This window comes from Xenopus laevis, chromosome 7S, assembly GCF_017654675.1.
Source record: "Xenopus laevis strain J_2021 chromosome 7S, Xenopus_laevis_v10.1, whole genome shotgun sequence".
NCBI lineage: Eukaryota > Metazoa > Chordata > Amphibia > Anura > Pipidae > Xenopus > Xenopus laevis.
Window position 1 is genome coordinate 59,873,441 of NC_054384.1, and position 23,784 is coordinate 59,897,224.

General features: G+C 34.9%; 1 protein-coding gene across 1 annotated transcript in view; it reads left to right on the forward strand.

The window, feature by feature from the left end:
* The window catches only part of adamts15.S (ADAM metallopeptidase with thrombospondin type 1 motif 15 S homeolog), a 61,392-nt gene extending 38,117 nt beyond the window's left edge, over window positions 1–23,275 (forward strand). Inside the window, exons 2-8 of the mRNA XM_018227708.2 lie at window positions 4,360–4,492; window positions 10,570–10,737; window positions 12,297–12,580; window positions 15,512–15,689; window positions 16,468–16,643; window positions 19,297–19,472; window positions 20,244–23,275. Of these exons, the coding sequence (XP_018083197.1) occupies window positions 4,360–4,492; window positions 10,570–10,737; window positions 12,297–12,580; window positions 15,512–15,689; window positions 16,468–16,643; window positions 19,297–19,472; window positions 20,244–20,985 (1,857 nt within the window). The 3' untranslated portion in view covers window positions 20,986–23,275. The remainder of the gene's footprint in view (window positions 1–4,359; window positions 4,493–10,569; window positions 10,738–12,296; window positions 12,581–15,511; window positions 15,690–16,467; window positions 16,644–19,296; window positions 19,473–20,243) is intronic.
* Window positions 23,276–23,784: the final 509 nt, after the last annotated feature.

Sequence of the window (23,784 nt, forward strand, 5' to 3'; positions counted from 1 at the left end):
AACCTCCTTACCCCCTTGTGATTTCTCAGTTCCAAAAATAATTACCCAAAGGAACTGTTTATAGATGCTATAAGACATATTACATTGAAAAGAGCTACATTCTTTTTCAGCATGAATTTAGCAATCCAGCTGCTCTCTGCATGCCCTCAGTTGAACTTAATGTTATGCTTTTAAAAGGTAAACACATTTGGAACAAATACCATTGGTAAATTCAAATTACAACTTTGTTGCGGTACAAGAGTGATTAAAAATACTTACTAATCAAATAAACACAATTGCGGAACTAAACAATATTGCATAGAACCACAGAGTGAAAATGCGTTAAATGAGTTTATTATTGCAGTACAATAACAGTAGTGTGGCTAATATTTGTGCGTTTTGATGAGAATTAGGGGCATAATTTATTGCCTTCAGTAAAGAAAAAGAGGATTTTTTCCCTAGTTCTATTTAGAAACTAGTTTATGATGTATGTGAGGTGTTTTTATAGTGTATATAGAGGGATTTTACTTTGATTCTTTTATGTATCTTACAAACTGCAAAATAATATTTTGTCAGTTTACGTCTGGTGACATATATAGGTGGTTCTTGCTTTTCACACAAATAAAAATAAATACTGAAACAAATAATTAACATTTTTAAAATAAAAAAAGGAATATTTACTTCCTCTTAACCAAATAGAATACCAATAAATATATGCAAGGGGAGTATCACTGGGATGTTAGATTTTATTTTGAATGCCTTTGACCGGTTCTTGTGGAAAACAAGTTGCACATGAATTGTTTGTAAAACCCCAGAACACAAAGAGATCTTTGTGTTTCTAGAAGAGACATCTCTCAAATGAGGTGTGGCTAATTGTTTGTGTGGACTTTTGAATCAATTTCCTTGAATGAGCATAGGCATCAGTTTTGAGATATTCAAGGGTAACTGTGAAGGTCTGTATTTACATTTGTGCCAGACAGTGGATCTTTTTAGTCGGAGCCAGTACCATCTAGTTTTTTCCATACCCCTGGTCCTAAAGCATGAAGCTGAAATGATTTTCATAAGATGAGACAATATCAAAGGCAGATGTTCATTTGTGTCAAAAAGTAAGGATGACAGCTTCAGTGAAGGTCTATGTTGATTAGGGAGAACATGTAATGCAAAGAAATTCAGTAAATGCTAACAGTGTCACAGTGGTCATCACAAACAAGCCTAGCACCAGAGGTGATGCAGCAACATATGCACAAACTATCTGTGTAGCTCTTCATTTCATGAGAAGGGACAGGAGAATAGCTGACTTTTATAGAGTAGGGATTGATGTGGTTGAGGAGGGGCATGGTCTAGCTGTCCTTAGAAAAATAGATGTGGGGCAATATTGGGTTACGGTGTGGGTAAATCAGTTATCTTAGTATATCACTACCAACATTGGTCACATACTGTAGATGCTACAGTTTATGCTAGCTAAAACAGTAGGCTTAGATTGTCTTTAATTAACACATAAATATAGCTGCAAACTATACCTAAAATATTGTGCACTGAATAAGTAGTGTTTGGAAAGTAAATTTTTATGCATTAATTTAATGCATGACCACATACAATGGAGCAAATACATTTATGATAATGCATGATATATAGACTATAGTACAATTTTGCCCTGCTGTCACCCTGTGTTTCAGCATAACCTCATCCTTGGAGACACATACTTCTGCATGTTATTGATCACAGTACAGGTATTATGAGAAAAAATTGGCTCATTTACTAACACTAAGCAAATAAGTCTCAGTGCAGTAACCCTTAACACTTTGGTTTGATCAATCTTCTCTAGGCCAATAGGTAAAACCTCTGACTGGTTGCTATTGGTCACTGTATAAAGTAAATTTGCCAGTGTTAGTAAAGAACCACAATCTAATGTGAGACATGGTACAAGCATACAGCAAGCATATCATGCAGTAGTCTATTAAATATTAAATCATCCCTAAAATTGCAAACCTGTTGGTGTTTGTTGTAGCACCATTATTTGTGTTTCAGTGTAGGCTACTAATAAAATAAGCACTGACATGAGTTACTGGTTGGGGTTCATTTCTAAACAATGGGCAAATCTGCACCAGGGCAGCAATCAATGGCAACCAATTGGATTTCTTTCTGCCTGCAGCTGACTGAAAAAAGCCTGAATTGTTGCTATTTGGCACAGTTTAAGTACAAATGTGCCCTGTGTTTATAAATGAGTCCCACCGTGTCTAGCATGATCATGGAGTATTGCTCATTCTCATTCACTTTACTCCTACATTCAATAGGGGTACTTCATAATTACTGCAGATCTGGCAAATACTATAAGTTTGGTGTTCCTCTGAACAGAACTGTTTTGTGTAACACAAATGGAATGCTTATTAAAAAGCCTAGCTATATAACTAGACAAAATATTTGGCAGTGCATTCGGCAATGCTTTGACAACAGATACAACAATTTGCTACAGACAATTTGTCCCATTAATGTGTGCAGAATATATTTCAGCCAATACATATCACTGGCAATCTTCTAGACCCCCAAAATAATAGCAGCTTAAAAGTTGATTATCTGTCTTGGCATCAAAGGCTACATATTGCTTAATTTAACATTTTTCTTATACTTTTCCTTTATGATCTAATGGTGTTGGATGTTTAAAAGTTACATGTTAGGAATTTTCAGATTGAAAGCTAGCTATAAATCTAATGTAAATTAACAATTACCAACACATTTAAACGTTATGCCAGTGCCTGTAAAAAGCAATAATTGTGTGTTTTGATTAATATTTAATTGAACATACAGGAAATGAATTTGACAGTGGCCCAATTTCAGTATACTCTTTTTAGACAGCAGTAAACATACAGAAACACGTACACATGCATGTACATATATGCAAATATACATGCATAAACAAACATACATACTCTATCCCTGGATAGTATAGTCACTATTTTGTCTGTCATTTTTCCATTCTTAGCAGTCTATACATCTCTGCACTTTTTTAAATCATTATTATAAGAAATGCCACACAGAACTGCACTTTAGATTTTGATTATAGTTTTATCCATTTAGCCAATGTCCTGAAAGTTCTTAACCAGCTTTAGAAAACTCAGACTGATACTGTTTAGAGATACACAACTAGTTATAATTCTTCTCAGTATCCCAAAAATATTCCATTTATCATATAAATAGTAAAAAAGCAAGCCATGTTGCCCCAAATCGATTAAATAAGGATTTAAAGAAAAATATACGGTTAGATCATTTAAAGGGATTTTTTCTTTATAAGTGCTGTTTTGTGTACAAAAAAAGTAAGTAACTTTTGGAATAAAGAAAATAGTTAGGAGTTTATGATTAAAAATAACTATAACTTTCTCCACAAAGTATGTGGTGTATGTTGTGCAGTGCCAATGTGGTGCTCTTTATGTTGGCAGCGCCATAAGGCAACTGTGGGTTAGGGTAGGAGAACATCTGAGGGGCATTAATAATAAAGAAGAAGATAATCCTGTTTTTAAACATTTTGAGGCTGCTAATGGAGGGTTTATTCAGTTTAAGATGTTTGGTATCCATAGTAGAGAGAAGTGGAGGTAATTTGACCACAAAGCTATTAAGATTGGAATCAAACTGGATTTTTAGAATGAGAACAGTATTACCCGAGGGAATGAATAGGCATTTTGAATTAAAACCATTTCTTACATCAATATTGAACTCAAAAAATATTGTTTTTAACACAGTGTATGACATATTTAAATACTTGGGGATCATATATGATTTTAGATAATATTTATTACATTTGTGGCACCTAAGCACTTTGGTATAGAAGGTCAAAAGGTATTGTCTACAAATTCAGTTTCACAATGGTAGGAAAACATTTTTGTGTATATGTTTGAAAATTTGGTCCATATTCCCAGAACATGCATTTTCTACTTTTTACTATCAGGAACTGTAGCAGTTAACTAATTTATCCAGATTTCTAAAATGAAGGGTTTACAAGGTATAAGAGACTATGTAGTAGGGATATAACATAAACAGTCGGATAAGGTGCCCTGTAATATGTATAAAACAACTGTATGGGTATTTAAGGCATGTGACCAACAATGGTCACACCTCCTCTGATGAAGTGCCCAATATCGTGAAACAAGTCAGGAGGGGGTGGCTGCCATGAGGTAGGTAGACGGGGGGGGGCACTGCCTTATGGTGTGATATGGGGAAAATTTTTTAAATTACTTAATGTGATTTATATTGTTATAGGTGATTTTCCACAAATAAATGTTTGAAGTGAGATACTGTGCATGGTACGTGGCAGTGGACCTGTGCACAGTGCTCATTATAAAATAGCATATATAGTGATAGTTAATTTCACCTTTTCATTTCATGCAGGATCTTTGTGGTGCTTCTACCTGTGACACACTGGGAATGGCAGATGTAGGAACCATGTGCGATCCAAAACGTAGCTGTTCTGTAATAGAGGATGATGGCCTTCCCTCTGCTTTCACTACAGCACATGAGCTCGGTAAGCGACAGTACATAAAAAAAAAATCCAGATTATGCAATGTACAAATAATCCATAACAAAGAAAATAATGGCAACACATCAGGTAGTTTAACATGGTTTAAACAATCAAGTTCCATTTGCAAAAATGATGTGGATGATCAGATTTTTGTTTTTAATGTTAATTTACAAACAGTAATCAATTAAACACAAACCAGAACCAAAATAATCCAATCCACCAAATTTATCATAAGGTAGAAAAAATGTTCAAACAAAACTGGAGCAGTGATCATTTTAGTAAAAACAGAACAGCAGAGAAAGAAAAGATCTTAGAAAACTTGTGGTTACAGAATAATGGTTTGGCTTTGCTGCAGTGTTCAAAATTAGCTCAGAAAGTAGGAGAAGTGACTCCCAAGCAAATGCCACTCTTAGTAAATTGGAATACAACGTGGCCTGAAACACTGAGTCAGGCTTTAGTTAAATTGCCATTATTTACAGTATACAAGGCATACAGAAAACAGGAAACCATGAATGAAGTCAAGAGAAACAATGTAGATGTGAAAAAATAAAGACAATCCTCTGGGCCTGATCATCTCAAAAATAACTACAATTTCTTGCACAGTAAGACGCAGTTAAGTGGCGATTAGCCCATTTCAGACCCCATTATACTGTGGTAAGTTCACAGGTCAGTTTGGATGATTGACAGGCTCATTGTACAATAATTTTGAGTAACTCCTGTGATTAGAGATATGCAGAAAAGATTCCCTAGGGCTATAAAACATTGATTGAACTGAACAAAGGATTTGTTATTTCATTTAGGTAGTAAGTCTGAAAGCATGACATTTAATAAATGTCAGTGTGTGCTTCCCTTTCATTTCCCAATTCATACTGTAAATAAACCCCCTAACATACCATAATACATACCATAAATTGTGAGACAATTAACTGAAATAATTTCTAATCATTAAGAAAAATTGCCATTAAAATTGTTTTGAATAAGTAGGGTAAAATATACACCCCCCCATTTATATAATGTTTTCCAGAATGCCTGTGCTCATTTTGATTTGGGGCAATTATCTTATTGGCACAAGTATTTAGCACAACTGGCACTCCCGATGGAATAAACCACATTTAACTAGACAAAACTGTTTGCATCTTTGACCATGCATGCTGGATGTGTATTGCTAATCAACTTTCCATTGGGAACGTGCGTTTACAAAATATTATTATAGTTATTGACCTTTTAAATAATTTATGTGAGTTGAATCTAATTCAGAGTTCAACTCATTTGAGACTAGCTGGCCCAAGAAAAAAAGAAAATCACTGTATATTCTACCAGAATAAGCTAGTACCTTTCATAAATTCTAATATCAGTGTGAGCAAAGCCATTAAAATAATGATACCTGCCTAGCTTTGACAAGCAATCCAAATGCTGCACGCAGATCACACTTAAAATAGAACTAAAGCTAAACTAAAGAAGTAGGCAAGACATGTAATACATTATGTTTTGGGCTTCTGTACCAGGCAACCACAACCCTTTAGCAGTAAAGATCTGTGTCTCTGAAGATACCCCACTAGCTCCCCATCTTCTTTTCTGCTGATTCGCTGCACATGCTCTGTACTGCTGTCACTTACTGAGCTTAGGGACCCACTCACAATATACAGTACACATAGAATATAAATTTCACAATTTAAGGCTGATTAGTAATTAATAAAGTTAATTACTACATGACAGCACAGAAAGCAGTGCAATTAGCATCAGAATTTATGTATTTGCAGAGGTTGCTGAGTCAGGTTTCAATCTTATGTAATGGAATTGTTTATCCAAAAGGATATGTTTAGCAATTAGTTCCTGCTGTAGATAGTGTTAGAAATGTTATCAAGCAAGGGAATTGTTTAGTCTTCATGAGCATGAGCTGCATGTAGAGTACTCTCATGGTTTGGGACTGTTACAGTGGCAGTGCTTTTAATTTGTTAAAATAGTTTAATTGTTTTGAATTCTTCATTATGTAGTTATTTATCTATTTATTCAATCATTTTGAATGGAGCCCATCTGGACTCCAAGAAGGTCAAACGTCTAATGCAGGCAGCATCTCTGGACTCCTTGGCAAAATCATTTCCCTCCTTATCAGTTCTTTTATATTACAAAAGCTGAGGTTTGGTAATTGTGCAGAGAAACCTGGAGAACATGATTTAGGTGGTGTAAAATTGCTAGTGTTGTAACAATGAAAGAGAATAGAAATTAATTTAAATCCCAGATCGTGCTCAAAAAAGCACTCTAGCAATATAGCATTTATATTTAGGGAGTTATTTTTCTTCAAATCATTTGTACTGCATTGAAGATCCACTCCAATCTTAAATTTGAACAATCATACTGAATCTGTGCCAGTTTGAAACCTGTGCTTCTATTAATGTTCCACAATAAAAAGAAAATCTGTGTTCTTAGTAGTGATGTAGGGGTTTTTCACAAGATACTTTGATCTGTTATTATTGAGAACAAGAACTAAAGACTGTGGATATTAGCAGAAGCAGTTTTGGTCAACAATTCCCTGCCGAAGGTCTTTTGCAGCCATTGCTATTGCTGGAAGGAAGCCTTAGTATTAACTGCTAGTAACATAGATCACTTTTCTGCATGTCATAGTCTTTGTGCTGCTTACAAGAAAAGACAGCAATAGCAACCACAAACAAGATGACAGTTAGAAGGTAAGCTACACTAAACTGCACTACGAAACTGAAAAGTACACTTTAAAAGTTAATATACTTATTATTGAAATAAATAATGATGTTTCCCTTTTAAAGTTCTACTTCAAGTTTCCCAGCACATGTTCCTTCCTTGGAAATGAGCTGGCTTTTGCTACGCATGAATCTACTGGATTTTATTGCCTATGCTGTCTTTTTCTTTTAATTTGTTACAGACCAGTGTAGTTTACTCCAGAAATGTGCCATTTGCGTTCTTAGGGTTGTAAATCTCTGGCTGGTTATAAATTCCATCTTATTTTAAATCGGTGACTCAGTTTTACGTAAACCTGTTGCTACATCTTCAAATACAGCAGATAGACAGCAGAAATGTTGGATATAATGATGAAAAAAATAAACAAAGGATCATGGGTTTCTATTTTTTAGAGCATTAAAAGCTTACTTCAACAAAAATGCAATGCAAACTAATGCTACTACAAAAAAGGTCAACGTTGTTTTGTTAAGCACAATTATGGAAAATATTATTAAGCTAAATTGAACAAAACCGTAACTGTATCACAAAGCACAGCTTAGAAATTAACCTTTGAGTACAACTGTTTTGTGTAGATCAAATATCCTTCATAGTGCACTGCAGACTAAAGCATTCTTACAGAATTGGTTCTGTCACTTTAAAACAATATTTTATTGATATGGTTCTATAAAGGGTTGTTTTTAATTGTATTAGTCTATTCAAAAACAGAATGCTGCTTTTTGAGTGGTTAGTACTGGTTGCTAGAACTAGAGCAAACTTTGCACCTGATTTTTTTTTCTCTTCTATTGTATCTTTTAGATGTCACAAACACAGATTCCCATGTTCCAGCTGCGATAATAGCACGGCCTTCTGGCTGCTTAATGATCAACCCCCTCTAATTTCTTTTTCTTTTAAAGAGGGGTTCACCTTTAAGTTAACTTTAAATATGTTGTAAAATGGCTAATTCTAAGCTTTCAATTGGCCTTCATTTTTTCTTTTTTTTTTATAGTTTATTAATTGTTTTCCTTCTTCTTTTGACTGTTTTCTGCTTTCAAATGGGAGGCACTGATCCCATTTAATAACAAGTGCTCTGTAAGGCAATACATTTAGTTATTGCTTCTTTTTATTACTCATCTTCCTATTCAGTGCCTCACTATTCATATTCTGGTCTCTTATTCAAATGAATGCATGGTTGCTAGGGTGATTTCCAGCCTAGCAACCAGATTGCTGAAATTGCAGACTGGAGAACCTAAAAAGCTAAATAACTAAAACAAAACACAAATAAAAGATGAAAACCATTTGTAAATTATCTCATAAAATCACTATCTACAGCATACTAAAAGTTAATTAAAAGGTGAACAACCCCTTTCAACATTACTAGCAATGGTAATCTGTTCATTAAACACACACACTTCCTACCTCTGTACTGTTACCTGTAATTAATAGTATACAAAGTATTTGGTGATGTCTCAGCATCTACTGTATATTGTTTCACATACATAATCAAAACATACCCTGTTCTTGTGCAATTGAGCTGCTAAACTACAAAGCTCAGCATTTCTCTGCTGCTTTGGCTGTGGGTAAGAAATTTGGATGACAGGCTCAGCTTTTTAAATTTGGTTAAAAAAACCTTTCATGCTCAAATGAAACAAAAGCTCAATAAAAAGGGTCTTGTAAATACAGTTGCCCCAATTGTGACCCTGCTTAAATTGTAAATAAATGATGTTCCTTAAAAATTGGGTTAAATTCCTGTGCTTGTTCCTTAGCAGTTAAAAGAATTTACTCTTTCATTTGCAATGTGATGTATGAGATATGAGGTATTTTACAGGCTTCAACTTCAAACAGTATTCTGACATTCCCAACTGCTTCTTGCAGATTAACAGAGATCTGTTCCAATCCCAACACCCTCCCCATATTTCTTCATCAAATGTTTTACATATGTGCCTGTAAGAGTAACATAGTAATATTTAGAGATCATCAGTGTGCCTTTCTACTTTTCACCCCAGCAACATGGCATCTCATTGTACTATACACATATTTACCATGAATCATATCAATCACAATAACTGCAAGGAAAATAAATAGACAATAGACTACTTCACCAGTTACAATTATGTCTTTTGCATGGAAATGCTATTTTTAACTGATATGTAGAAAGAATGTAATAAAACTCCCGGTGGGCACAGGTGTCAGTAGGCCCTTATGCTGCTAAACCCTTTGCCTATTTCACAGCCATTCTTTATTTCTATGAGAACAAAGAGGCTACATACAGTAGATGGAATAATCAATTATAGTATGTAAAAAGAATAGAATAGAGGTTGAGTGAGAAGAGGTAGAATAATAGTACTTAGAGTGGGCCCCTGGTCTAAGGTTTTTTGGTGGGCCCCTGGTGTCCCAGTACGACACTGGCCAGGTATAGCAAACCAAAACATGTGATGAGTAAATGCAACTTTTATTACATTATCCCTGTTGCCTGCAAATACCTGCTATTTCTATTTTACAAGAGTGTGACAGCCAGATAAGAGCTGCATATTTTGATTCCTCATTCTCAGCATCTGTCTAAATTACGTATATAATCATGTTGCATTTACAAATTCTATATGAATGTGTCATATAAAAGTGAAATGTGAAAAGGCAAAACAGACCTATATAGTGGGAAATATTGTATAAACTGCTTCTCCGCCTATTTATTTAGCTCCTTAAACTCTTTCTATGGAGCCTTATGGCAGCTATATATCACATGATTAATTAGCTATCCAATGCTATGGCCCACAGAACTAATTGATACCGTACAAGTGTCCATAACTGGTATGTCTGCCAGTCTATTGTTCCAACAGCCTGAATGGTTGGAACAGCAGTAAAGAGGAGCTTTGGCTCACCAACAGACAATAATTTCAAACAGGTTTGATTCTCAAATCGATCAATATTCATTGTACATGGATATCAGTAGGGATTAACTGTATGGTATGCATCAAATACTATACAAGATGTTATTTGTACATGTATGGACAGGTTTAAGTTCTTCAATACCCACCACCCCATCTTGCCCCTACACAGGTTAGTTGCTGCTCTGTTCAAATCTTGAGACAAGCACAATTAAAAGGATACCTGCTATAATATTCAAAACATTAAAAGTATTTGTTCAGTAATTTACAGAAATAAAAACACATCTAAATTTAAACTTGTTGTACTGGTGCCTTGTTTATACATGATTAGTCTAGACAAAATCTTATATTATTAATATTATCATTATTATAATGGTTTTGGTAAAAAAAATATTTTTAAAACATTGCAATGTTCTGTTGACACAAGTGAGTGTCATCAAGATTGTAATATGAGCTACGCTGAAATGGTATAATACTTATGTTCTATTTACCCTCTTCTTTTCTAAGGTCATGTTTTTAACATGCCTCATGATAATGTGAAAGTCTGTGAAGAAGCGTTTGGAAAACTAAGGGAGAATTTTATGATGTCACCAACGCTTATACAAATTGACAGATCCAACCCCTGGTCTGCGTGCAGTGCAGCCATCATTACAGACTTCTTGGACAATGGGCACGGTAAGTAATATGGATGTCATTTATTCCATTTGGAGTCATTTTTATTTCTTTTAAATTAGCAGACTGATAACATTTGGACTGTAATAATTTAAATGCTGCAATAACTCTAAATTACTCATGATATGTTCAATGTTGGAACATTCAGGGGGTTACTTATTAAAGTTTGAATGTTAGTTTTTTTAATATAAAATTTAAATTTTTCAAGATTTATTATACCCCGAGGCTGCAAAAAGTCAGAATCATAAAATACACCATCTTCAACCTGTCAAGGCCCTGTAGAAGTGAATGGCAGAGATCTTATTTACTATTTGAAGATATTATTGTCTGTGCTGTGTTTCATATGATAATCTGAACATTGTGGGCTTTTTCGTGATTTCACAAAAATTCTGACTTTTCGTGCATCAAATCCGAAGAATTCGAATTTTTTACGCAGCAATCCGAAAAAGGCATGGTTTTCGTGCGACCTTCCGAAAAAGTCAGGTTTTTTTGTCGATCCAATGGATAACTTGTAGTCACAACGAAACGGGTAACATGTTTGGGACAACAGCAAGACTGGATCAGATTATGTGCTAATGCTCCAAGCCATAGAATGAGAGTTAAGATGCTCAGTTTTTGACTGGTCCATAAGACATCATTAATGAAACCTGAAACAACACAGAATAGGAAATCACATTCTAAAAAAGAAACTGCACATTTCAGTTACAATTAGCTGGATAAAAACAGGATATTATCAGCTGCCTTTTAAGAAGAACACCTGATCCATACATATAACACTGGATGACTTTGCAATGCAGAGAAAATGCTTTTGAGAGTTTAAAATAGTCAAAACGGTTTATGCTTTTAAAGTATAACTGTTATAAATAACAATGTGAGCTTAATTTATCCTTATATGCTTAGCTAAAGTTGCAGGCTGAACATTCAGACCCTAGGTGATAGGTAGCTGTGTGAAGCCACGGTGCCTCCAGGATGCAGGAGGGGCTGTTCTAACAGATGGCTCTAGTCTTTAATGGTTTCTACAGCTGAAAAGTTTAGTCCAAATGCAGGCTTAGGTCTGACGCCTCTTTAAACAGTTTATACTTGGCATCTGGTCACATTTGTAAACGTAACATGAAATCTGGCTTGGGACATTTGGAGTAGTAAAGCTTAATGGAGTACACTGGAAAGCATAAGAAGCCAATATTTATTTTGTTTGTTTTAAAGAAAAAAAAAAGAAAAAAGTTAATGCCATGTTAAATTAATTTTTCATTAGCAGAATGTCATAGTTAGAGCTGGGTTATAAATAATTAAATGGCAAGTAACTCCCATCATGTTTGGCTTAATGAATAACAAATGCCATTTGATTTTTCTATGTTAGTCTTTTCTCTCTATTAAAGTGGGGGTTAGCTCAATATTTTTACACATGCCCATAGCTCATATTAACTTTTGCAAACTATTGATACTGGTCTGTACTCAGGATGGACTCAATCTTACATTAATTTTTCATTATTTAATATGAGACAAAAGCTCTATGGTATTATTTCAAAGTTTTTGTCATAATGCTTGCATTTGTCATTATACAGGAGAATGTCTTCTGGATGAACCAGCAAAACCCATTTTGTTGCCAGAAGAACTGCCAGGTGTTAGATACAGCCTTAGTCAACAGTGTGAGCTGGCATTTGGCCTGGGTTCTAAACCTTGCCCTTACATGCAGTACTGTACTAAGTTGTGGTGCACTGGAAGGGCACGGGGGCAGCTGGTATGTCAAACCCGTCACTTTCCTTGGGCTGATGGAACAAGCTGCGGGGAAGGAAAGTTCTGCCTGAATGGTGCTTGTGTAGAAAGGCACAATGTGAATCGATATAAGGTGAGCTACTATAAAGTTATGGTTTCTTGCTATTGCCTTTTTACAACTCTGTTGCAAAAAGTAAATGTAAATAAAAAGAGAATGGGATGATTTGCCAACTATTAAGTGATATTTAATTGCAAATAGTGCAAAAACAACACATCAAGGACTGACACTGAAAAATATTATTGTTTTCTGAAAAACATCTGCTAATTTTGAATTTGATGCCAGCTTGTCCCTTGCATACTAAGATTTCTCGGAATCTTATGATATTATGTACTATAGATAATGAAATCCCCAAATTCTACATTGAGGGATGTTATTCTTAAATTTTTGCAATATTTGCCCCCTGCACAGTGTTTCATAGAGAAGTGTACCCTTCCTAGTCTTCACCCAGCCTCTCTAGGATACACTTTTTTTATACCCAGAAATGTTACTGGCCTGTTGTCATTACACAACTTTAAAGTTTTTTTTTTGGCCCTGTCCCAACTAATGAAATTAAATTGAATGAAATGTGCTGCTTACATCAGAAATGAGCATATATTTAAAAAAGTAAAACAGTATAATTTTTCAGTTACAGCATTTGATATGTTGTCTTTGTGCTATTTTCAATTAAACATAGGGTTTAAAGGATTTGCAAATCATCCAATTGTCTTTTTATTTACATCACAACGACGTAACAACGACAACAGGAATTTACATTTTGGCTTTAGATATGGTCCATCAAAAGTTATTTTAGTCCCTAAGTCGATGAGGCTTAAAGATTAAAAAAATGTGATAAGATGTACAGTAAGTGCTTGAATTTATTTTATGACTGCAGTTAACAATATCTGAAATGACATTGATCCACACAATAGAGTCTTTACAGGTCAGCTAGAGAATAAACATACCTCCAAGGTGGACTGAATGCCTATCATGCACAGTGTCTTTCATGCTGAAACCTATATGATACATTGGTGCTAAGGAATATAAAGATCATGTATTTTCTACATCGCGCTTCTGATGTATTTTATTATTCAAGGCATTTACATCGCATCACACAACAGTGTATCAAATTTGAACCATTACTGCCTAACTCATGGAATTATGCATTTTTTTGTGAAAGGATGATACATTGGGCTAAATGCAGACCATTGCCATGTAAAACTATGAGTCTATCAATACAAATTCTAAGTTGCATGCATAATCCTTTTTTCTAGAGATAACTGCTCTGTAATTCTTTCAAGGGGTTAAAAATATTAGGTGTATTGTAATTAAAAATCGTAAGTGAAAATTTAAAAGGCGTTTTTGCAAATGTTTAATGCTGCTCACAATGTAAAATCCTTTACTGGCAAATATTACATTGCTAAGCAAAAGTTGCTCTGGAGTATCGTGAATTTGCATTTGCAAAATGTTATTACATACACTGAGAATCTTTCCAAAAGCCTTTTGGTCGCAAACTTTGTGAGGAAGTCATAATCGGTCAAAAAAGGATGCAAATATGGTTGCTAACATTAGCAATGGTCTTTGTGCACTTTTTTTTTTTTGCACTAACAAAACAGATTATATTCCCCCATTTATATTTAATAAAAGTGGTGTTTATATTGTTTTGTATTTTATTTCTTACTAAATAAAACAGTTTGCTGAACTAATTGTGGTAGACTACAATTCCTTGCATAATTAACACCTTTTTTTAGAGATAAAAGCATGCTGGCAGCTGTATTCTTATTCTTATCAACCCCAATGACGTTGAACATAAATACTATCTCTATTTTTGTATATTAGTATTCGAATTCTAGTAAAAATATTTTGTTAATTTATAAGTGAATAATACCCCTGTTGTTAAATATAAGGATAGTATAAGTCACGGAGTTCCATGACTGTATAAAGACATGAGGCAGATCGTCGTGAGTGATTTTACATTAGGGGTTCATTGTTTTTTTAATACTCAAGTTTCATAGAGCCATGTGTAAAATTACATCATTAAGCACTGATTAGGACTGGTTACATCACAAAGCACTGTTTATATAGATATCATTTAGAGAATATTTATGTTTTTTTGTTTTATATCTGTATTATTGCCACTGATGTCAGTGTCACTTAAATAACACATACATTTCTACTTAAAGGAAAACTATACCCCCCAAACAATGTAGGTCTCTACTAAAAGATACTGAGTAAAACAGCTCATGTGTAAAACCCTGCTTCATGTAAATGAACTATTTTCATAATAATATACTTTTTTAGTAGTATGTGCCATTGGGTAATCATAAATAGAAAATTGCCATTTTAAAAAAATAAGGGCCGCCCCCTGAGATCGTACGATTCACTGTGCACATATACAAACCACATGTAAGGTCACATGAGCCAATTAACAGACAGAGTTCTGCCTTTTGCTTCCTCACTTCTTCCTGTTACGGTTAGTGTTGTAGTATTTCTGGTCAGGTGATCTCTGAGGCAGCACAGATAGAGTCACGAAAAGGTGGTTCAAGGCAAGAGATGTAAAAGGGCAATATTTATGTAAATATATATTCCAGTTTGGTAAGATTCTTTAATATGTCATTGAATTTGATATAAACTATCTGTTGCTTAAGTATTCATTTTGGGGGTATAGTTTTCCTTTAATCACAATTCACAAATTGGATTTGCTATATTACATTATATTGTGATTTAAATGTTTCTGTAGAAAGAGTTGGAGTAGTACAAAGCATTGATGAGCTGATTTTAAGTGTATTTTCCTATCGCACAAACATGTAATTTTTTTTAGCAGACACTAAACTGCTTAACAGGCACTAAAGCCAGAGTTTTTGCCATATATACAATTGTACATATATAATTTACAATTTAAAAAAATGTATATAAATCAAGGCTATTGCTTTTGGTTTTTTTGAAGCATATATATATATATATATATATATATATATATATATATATATATATATATATACATATATATCTGTTTTTTCTCTCCAGGTGGATGGAGCATGGGGGAAATGGAGCCCATATGGTCAATGTTCTCGGACATGTGGTGGGGGAGTACAACTAGCCAAAAGAGAATGTAACAACCCTGCACCCTCTAATGGAGGCTCCTTCTGTGAGGGACTAAGAGTAAAATACAGGTCTTGTTCATTAAATTCTTGCCCTGAAAATGGTGGGTAATCTTAACTTAATTTTAAATGCATGAATAATCTATATTGATGGTGTTGCCTTTTAGCATCTAAGAGAAAAGGTACTTTAATTTAGTAATTTGCTGAAAGCTTTTATCATGTGTCAGTACTGTCTTTTGAAGCCCAGATTAGTTGTGTGCATTTTTTGCATCCAAGTACATTTAGCTCTTTTCTCCTTTCTAATTACACAGTATATTTAGCCTCTTTCCACGATATTATCACGTTATAAAAGATGTTCTGTACATGCTATTGAACATTCTGATAACATTTAGGATTCTCCTACTATGAGTCTGAAGCTTTAGGTGAGGAAAAAAGGTAAAAATGCCATATGTGCTTTTAAGGCTGGTATTATCATAGTCCTTAGCAGGGGGGGCAGGGATGAATCATCCTTCTGAAACTGCTATAAAGACAGGAAAGAACGCATAAAGGAAAGCCTTGGAAAGATCCCACAGTACATGTTCTACTCTCTACATTCCATTATATGCTAGGAGAGGATAAAGAAATTAATTCTATGTGGGCGTGTATTACCTTCAGTAAGAACTTTATTCTTATCTAGTAGAACATTAGTCCATTGCCAGGAACCTAGATCATATAAGCTAGAACCAGCCAGCTGAAAATTACAGGTGATCTTATTTGCTTACTAGTTCTAGTAGGTAGCGTGTTTTGTCAAGAGAAAGTTTTAATAATGTACAGATTGTAAATAGCATCATTGTATGGACGTGTATCACTTAAAGAAAGAATGTTTTTAATCCTGTCTTACAGGTAAAAGTTTTAGGGAAGAACAATGTGAAGCTTTCAATGGTTTCAATCATAGCACAAACCGTATTACTCATACAGTAGGCTGGGTTCCGAAATACTCAGGTGTCACCCCAAGGGATAAGTGTAAGCTTATATGCAGGGCCAATGGCACTGGATACTTTTATGTGCTGTCTCCAAAGGTGAGTTCCTTCATTCATATTATAAGGGCTATTTACACTTTTTGGGTGCATTATGGCATAGTTGAATAAACTAAAAATTAACAGCAGGATGTGTAATTGATTTAAGAAAAAAAAATATAGAGATAAATATAGGTTATAGACAGGCAGACCCATAAGTAGGGGTGATCCTTGCCCCTCTGCCGTCTGAGGCAGCTTGGTGCGACCGTCCCCTCCCTCCCCAAACGCTAACCTTTTTGAGTTGGAGGGGGTCAAGGGGGGACCACAATATCAGTGGAGGGGTCAAATGGAGTCTAGGATGCTCGAAGACATGAATTTCCTGTTTGAATTCCGAAAAATTGGCTCTCAAATTTACCAGGAGTAACATTTTTGCCAACCCTGGTAACCAGTGGGGTGCTGCCACTTGAGGTGAGTTTCTCAACTCGCCTTATTGGTGCAGCACCCCTGCCCATAAGGTACTCCAACTGATCAACCCCATGGACAAACTGATGGATACCTTAAGAGAGGCCATACCCATTCTTGCCTGCCTTTGAATTGTTTTGATTGTTTAGGCCAACAGCTGGAATGATGATGCAGTCAAGGAAGTTGAGTGACTCTTCCTTAATTTGTTTTAGTCTACTAACACAAATTTTTAATGTAGACCAATAATTTTCATTCCACCAGGATGACAGGATTATTGTTCTGGGCATGTAGGTCCAGCATTAGGCATATGAGAAAATAAATATAACAAGACTAATAGTGATGGGCGAATTTAATCGCCAGGTGCGAATTTTCCGGCATCTGGTTTTTTTTGGACACTAGCACATTTTCACCGGCGAATGTGCGCCGGCATCCAAAGCCGGCATCCAAAACGAGATGCTGGCGGTGTTTCGCAAATTTTTCGCCGCAGCAAAACGTGACAAATTTTCCCATCACTAAAGACTAATAATGGCCACTTGGCAAATGTTATGCACATATTAATAACAGTAAAAATAGTTATTGTTGAAGTTAATATGAAGTTAAAGAATTCACATACAAGTCAATGGCATATGCCCCATTGACATTTAGGAGATATCCTGATCTAGGCTGGGTTTCTTTCAAAAATTTGAAGATTTCATAATTTTGGGTGTCAAATCCAAAAAAGTTGCAGGTTTCAGGCATCAAATCAAAAAAGTTGCAGTTTTCTGTGACAAACTCAAATTAAATTGTGTGATTCTGATTTTTTTTCACAATTTTATCGAGTCTATTCCCACACAATAAATATTCGTAAAAATGGGGGGGGGGGGGGAGGTCAGTGCAGGTTTGTTCGGATTGGTTTTCATAAAATAGTGAGAAAAGCTTGTATTTTGATAATATACCCATAATCCACCTTACAGCAATAAAATTCTCACCCTGTTCCCACCATTACTGGATCTAGAAATATGTTAAAGAATTTAAACATACATGGAAGATGTGCTAAACATATCACAGGTTGCAGGGCATGGGAATTTTTGGGAATTTTTTCACCACGTATGTTGGGAGGACACAACTCAGGGGGAAGGGGGTGTCTGAGTGCACATTCTGCACCTAGACCCAGTAATGGTTAGTTATGCCATGGATATACTGTATAATTTACCAACATATATCTAATTCAAGCTCATACAGTATATCACAGTCATTATTGTATTGGAAGGTTCAAGGGCTTGATAACTTTGCATTGTATTAATTAATAGTAACTATTTTGCATTTAGTGCAGCTAACTAACCAGTACTATTTGTTGATTGTTTCCTATGGGTTATAATTTGGAGCAAATTTACTTGTGGTTTGAGAATTTCCCTTCTTGTGTTTTTATGCGGCAGCTTATCTAGGAACTCACATGCGTGGAATAATTTGCCACGCATCATCAGCAATCATTGTGTAAAAAAACAATGTAAAAATGGCATAATACTTTTTCGTGCTTTTTTTAAATGCAACTTACAAAGGTCTGAAGCATTGTAAAATAACGATGAAAAATATCACACACGTTCGACATTTATTTTATACTGATTTTACATTTTACTGATTGTTCTCATTTTTAAAAATTACATCCCAGAATAAAGTTAGTCTTTTATATTATTATTAGCAATCCTAGTTTTACCTTTAGGCCTGCATGCTGGATACTTTCAAAATGTTATGCTCCAATCCAAATGTTCAAGTCATTAATACACGTGAGCATATACCTTTGATATGGAATGTGAAGTAGTGATGGGTGAAAACCCTTTGGAGTCTTTGGGCGTCTTTTTTGCAGCAAAACCTGGCAATATATTTCGCTCATCACGAGAGTATTGCATAAAGGTCCCAAAAAAAAATTCTTAAATTTACATTACAATAATCAAATGGCTCACCTACAATAACCCAAACAGTGACAATACTCTAAGAACACAAAATAAATACTAGCTAAATTGCTTTAGATGTGTAGTATTGCCAAAGCCGTCAATATTTATTTCCTAATCACAAGCAATGCAAATAATAATTTTTTTCCATAAAATCATGTTCCTAGGGACTTGGGTAACTGAGCTGTTTTTATGTGTTGCAACATGATATTTTGGCAATTATTATGTAAATATGTCAGACAGATTCTTTTCATTCTTTTCAAATGTACCATGAATACACCACTATGCCAACAAAACATAAACTCACTTCTTTTCTTACCACACAGGTAGTTGATGGGACACCGTGTTCTCCTGATGCAACATCTGTCTGCGTACAGGGCAAATGCATTAAAGCTGGCTGTGATGGACAACTTGGCTCAAAGAAAAAATATGACAAATGTAGAGCTTGTGGAGGTGATAATAAAAGCTGCAAAAAAATATCTGGTCTGTTCACCAAACCTATGTAAGTGTAACACTTCCCTAAAAATTAACTCAAATACTATAGCACAGGACATCCTTGCGCAGACTGATTCTGACTGTGTTAATCTACACTAAACAATATGTCTCCAAACTGTTAATATACATTATTTTTAAGAAATATACCTTATAAAAAAATGAAACCCACTTTAAATGCAATTCCTCTTGATTTCACTGCTGTATCTGTGATCCCTATTGCATTAATTAAGGAGACTCCCAATGGTAGACATGCTGACCTTAGACTATTATACTTAATTGTGTCTCTTACAGGTGAGTCCACATTTCAGTCAGTATTCAAGAGAGGCAGGAGAACATCACAGTATAATACAATTATTTTAGGGAATGCAACTCCGAGCACCTTAGCTAATGTGCTAAAGAGACATCTGTATATTTCTTGTACAGACTATAGACAAATTTAGGGCATTGCGTCTGTCTTTGCTATGTCTGCCATAATTAAAACAGACAGTAGGGCTCATTGCTCCATATGTAAACAAGAAACAGCTTCTACATTATTCTATATAATAGAATCATTAAATCAATTTTGTACCAGAAATACTCCATTGCAGTTTGCAAAATCTTAAACCCAGAAACACAGCTGCTGAGCAGTTCTTTACATGCTCTGTATGTCTACAGAAGGTATCCTCATTCTCATGGCTAGGGAATTAATGTATTGAGCACAGTTCATTTTTCATACTTGTTTAATGTATATGCCTGCATATGTTGCAACAAGGAGACTAATACTTATTATTAATTGTAGACATGGCTATAACTTTGTGGTGACAGTTCCAGCGGGAGCCAGTAATTTGGATGTACGGCAGCGTGGTTACAAGGGCCTGATAAATGATGACAACTACCTGGCAATAAAGAATGCACAAGGTCGTTACCTGTTGAACGGAAATTATATTGTGTCTGCAGCAGAACGAGACATCACAGTTAGAGGGAGTGTTCTAAAATACAGTGGTACAGGAACTGCTGTGGAAACAATACAGGCTATGAATATGATACAAGAATCCCTGACAATAGAGGTACTTTGTGTTGGAAAAATGACTCCTCCTCGTTTGAGATATTCATTTTATATACCTAGAGAAAAGAAAGATGGAAAAGTTGGACAGGTGATAAGTAACAGCCTAGCAGGTCTACCGCCTCCTTTACCCAGGCTCAAGCCTCAATCCAACTGGATAGCTGGTAACTGGGGAGACTGCTCAGTAACTTGTGGTATTGGACACCAGATACGGACTATTGAGTGTCGCGATCCATGGGAACAGATGGCATCTGATTGTCAGGCAGCCCTTCAGCCATCTGAAAGAAGGACCTGTGGTGACCCTTGCCCAGTGTGGGATGCTGGAGAATGGTCATCCTGCTCTAAGAGCTGTGGTCGTGGATTTAAAAGAAGACAGCTGAGATGTAGTGTAGATGGTGGTTTAATACTGCCAAGAGAGCACTGTTACTTGAAAAGAAAGCCACAGGAGCTGGACTTCTGTTATATTCGGCCTTGCTGACTCATGTTAGGAGAATGAAAAGACTTTTTTGGAACAGTTGGAATCTGGAGGAGCATAGAAGCAGTTTCTACTGCACTGAATATATATACTGTATATATAAATATAAAATACAGATGTGTCAGTTATAAGGGTTCGAAAATGAAGGAGCCCAGTGTAAAAAATATAGTTTGCATACTGAGATACTGATGCTAACACAAGAGACTCTTGACAAAAGCCCTGGATGATGCTTTGCACTTTTCACTTGTCTGTCGGTTACATGTTTTTTTTCTTTGCTTGACAATCTCAAATTGTATATATAATTTACTGGTACAAATTTTTTGGACCTTTCTCACAGAAATGTAGCCAGAAGGTGCTTCACATATATATAAATATATATATATATATATATATTTGATAAGTAGCAAAGGTTTGATAATTTTTTTTTTCCAGTGTTCCTCATGAATTTCCATTCAGGGATTTTCTGGCTATATTTTTAACCTAATATGGATCACTTTTAAGGTCCCATTAATGTATAGCTATTAGCACATGGCCATATTCAATATTGGCTATAGTACACTAAATAGTAGGTCAATTTGACATATGTGAAAGATGAAATTATTTTCTTTGATAAAGGTAAAACAAATCTCCTAGTTAATCTACCTCTATGTATCTCCTAGACAGGATGATGGAGAGGAAGGAGGGGCTTTAAGAATTAATATTTCAGATAAAATGTTCACCTTTAAAAGAACTCTTAGTATGGTGTAGATTCATGTAATCTGAGTAACTTTGCAACTGGTCTTCATTTTGGTTGATTTTTGAACTATATTCCTTCCTATTCAACTTAGGATTTGAGATGTACTGTAGTGTGGTTGTTGGATATCAGTGACATGACAGGGTCAGGGACAAAAATACATTGCCTTAGGCTAGCCATTAAAGGGTTTACATTTTGGTTCCTGAGGTCAACAAAGAGTCCATGGTGATCTATGGTGGACCCAGGTACTGTAGATTCATTTGGAGAGAATCTACCTTTGGGAAGGCCATAATTTTTGCTGAATCAATGATCCAATAAGGTGCTAACTTACCATCCAGCATTATTGTAGCAGTAGCAGTACATTTACTTATAAACCAAAATGTCTATATCCTGGTACTAATGATCAAAATTTGCTGTAAAGCTTTTACTGTAACAATTTTTCATGCTGACGTTTCTTTAAGGTCCTACCTAGGCTCATATTATGTGAGTTTACATAATACATATTGTGTACATATTTATACAGTATGTAATGCTGGAAAAATGTTATTAGAAAAAGAAAATTGCCTTTGTATTACTGTTTGGGAATATTATTTTTACTTTGTCTCCAAGTAGTTAAACAATTGCCCATAGTGTACAAAAAGAGGCAAGTTCATTTACAACACATTTTGTGTTGTATTATTTTGGAATTTACGGATATCAGAGAAATTTTATAACCACAAAAGCTAATTAATTAGAATAAACTAAAGATAAACAAATAGGGAAATACCTGCTGAATATGGCAAAATATGGCAAAAGCTGCCAACAGAAAGAATCTGAAAACATCAATGATTAAGCAGAGGACAATGGAAATCAAACAGTATGTTTGATTTACAATAATTTTGCACATCTCTAATGATAAACAATACATTGTACTGTAAACAAATTCCTACTGAGTAAAATAGTAAATAGTAGGCTTTCTTGATAGTCTTTATAGGATGGATATAAAATAGACTAACTGGTCGGGTGAAGATGTATAGACAAATAATGGCACCTCATTCATTGTTTTGGGGGTGTGGTAGAGATGCATGAACCTTTTTTACTGCCACACAAATTATTTTTTTTTCTCGAGTCTGGTTTTATTTGTTATTTTTTCCCCAGCATTCAAGAGATGTATGTTCTTATTGCATGAACAGAGAGTTCAGTTGCCATATTTTAAAATCCTAATTATTGTGTAATGCATTTTGGCCAGTAAACACTGATTGACTCCTTAAATTATATCAAACAAAGAGCTTTATGTTACTAGCGATCTGGAAAACTACCAAAAACAGAAGACAACTGTTGATATAAATGAGGGACTGTGTGCTCATTTATATATATATATATATATATATATATATATATATATATATATATATATATATATATATATATATATATATTTGTGTATATTTCTTACTTCCCCCTTTTTTTAAATGCAAAAGAAAAGCCAAAAGAAGGCTGTGTCTGTATATACATATGTATACTATGTATACTCTGTAGCCATGTACAAGAAAAAAATAAACTTGTGCAAATTCAACTTCCCCTTTGGAACTATACCTATTGTTCATCTTTTGCCTTGTGTTATTTTAAGTGTTACATTTAAAGGGATACAGTAATGGGAAAACTTGTTTTTTTCAAAAAGCATCAGTTAATGGTGGTGCTCCAGCAGAATTCTGCAATGAAATCCATTTTTCAAAAGAGCAAACAGATTTTTTATATATTCAATTTTGAAATCTGACATGGGGCTAGCCATATTGCCAGTTTCCCAGCTGCCCCCAGTCATGTGACTTGTGCTCTGATAAACTTCAGTCACTCTTTACTGCTCTACTACAAGTTGGAGTGATATTACCCCCTTCCTTTCTCCCCCCAGCAGCCTAACAAAAGAACAATGGTAAGGTAACCAGATAACAGCTCCCTAACACAAGATAACAGCTCCCTGGTAGATCTAGGAACGACACTCAATAGTAAAAGTCAAGTCCCACTGAGACTGATTCAGTTACATTAAGTAGGAGAAATAACAACCTGCTAGAAAGTAGTTCCATTCTAGGGAT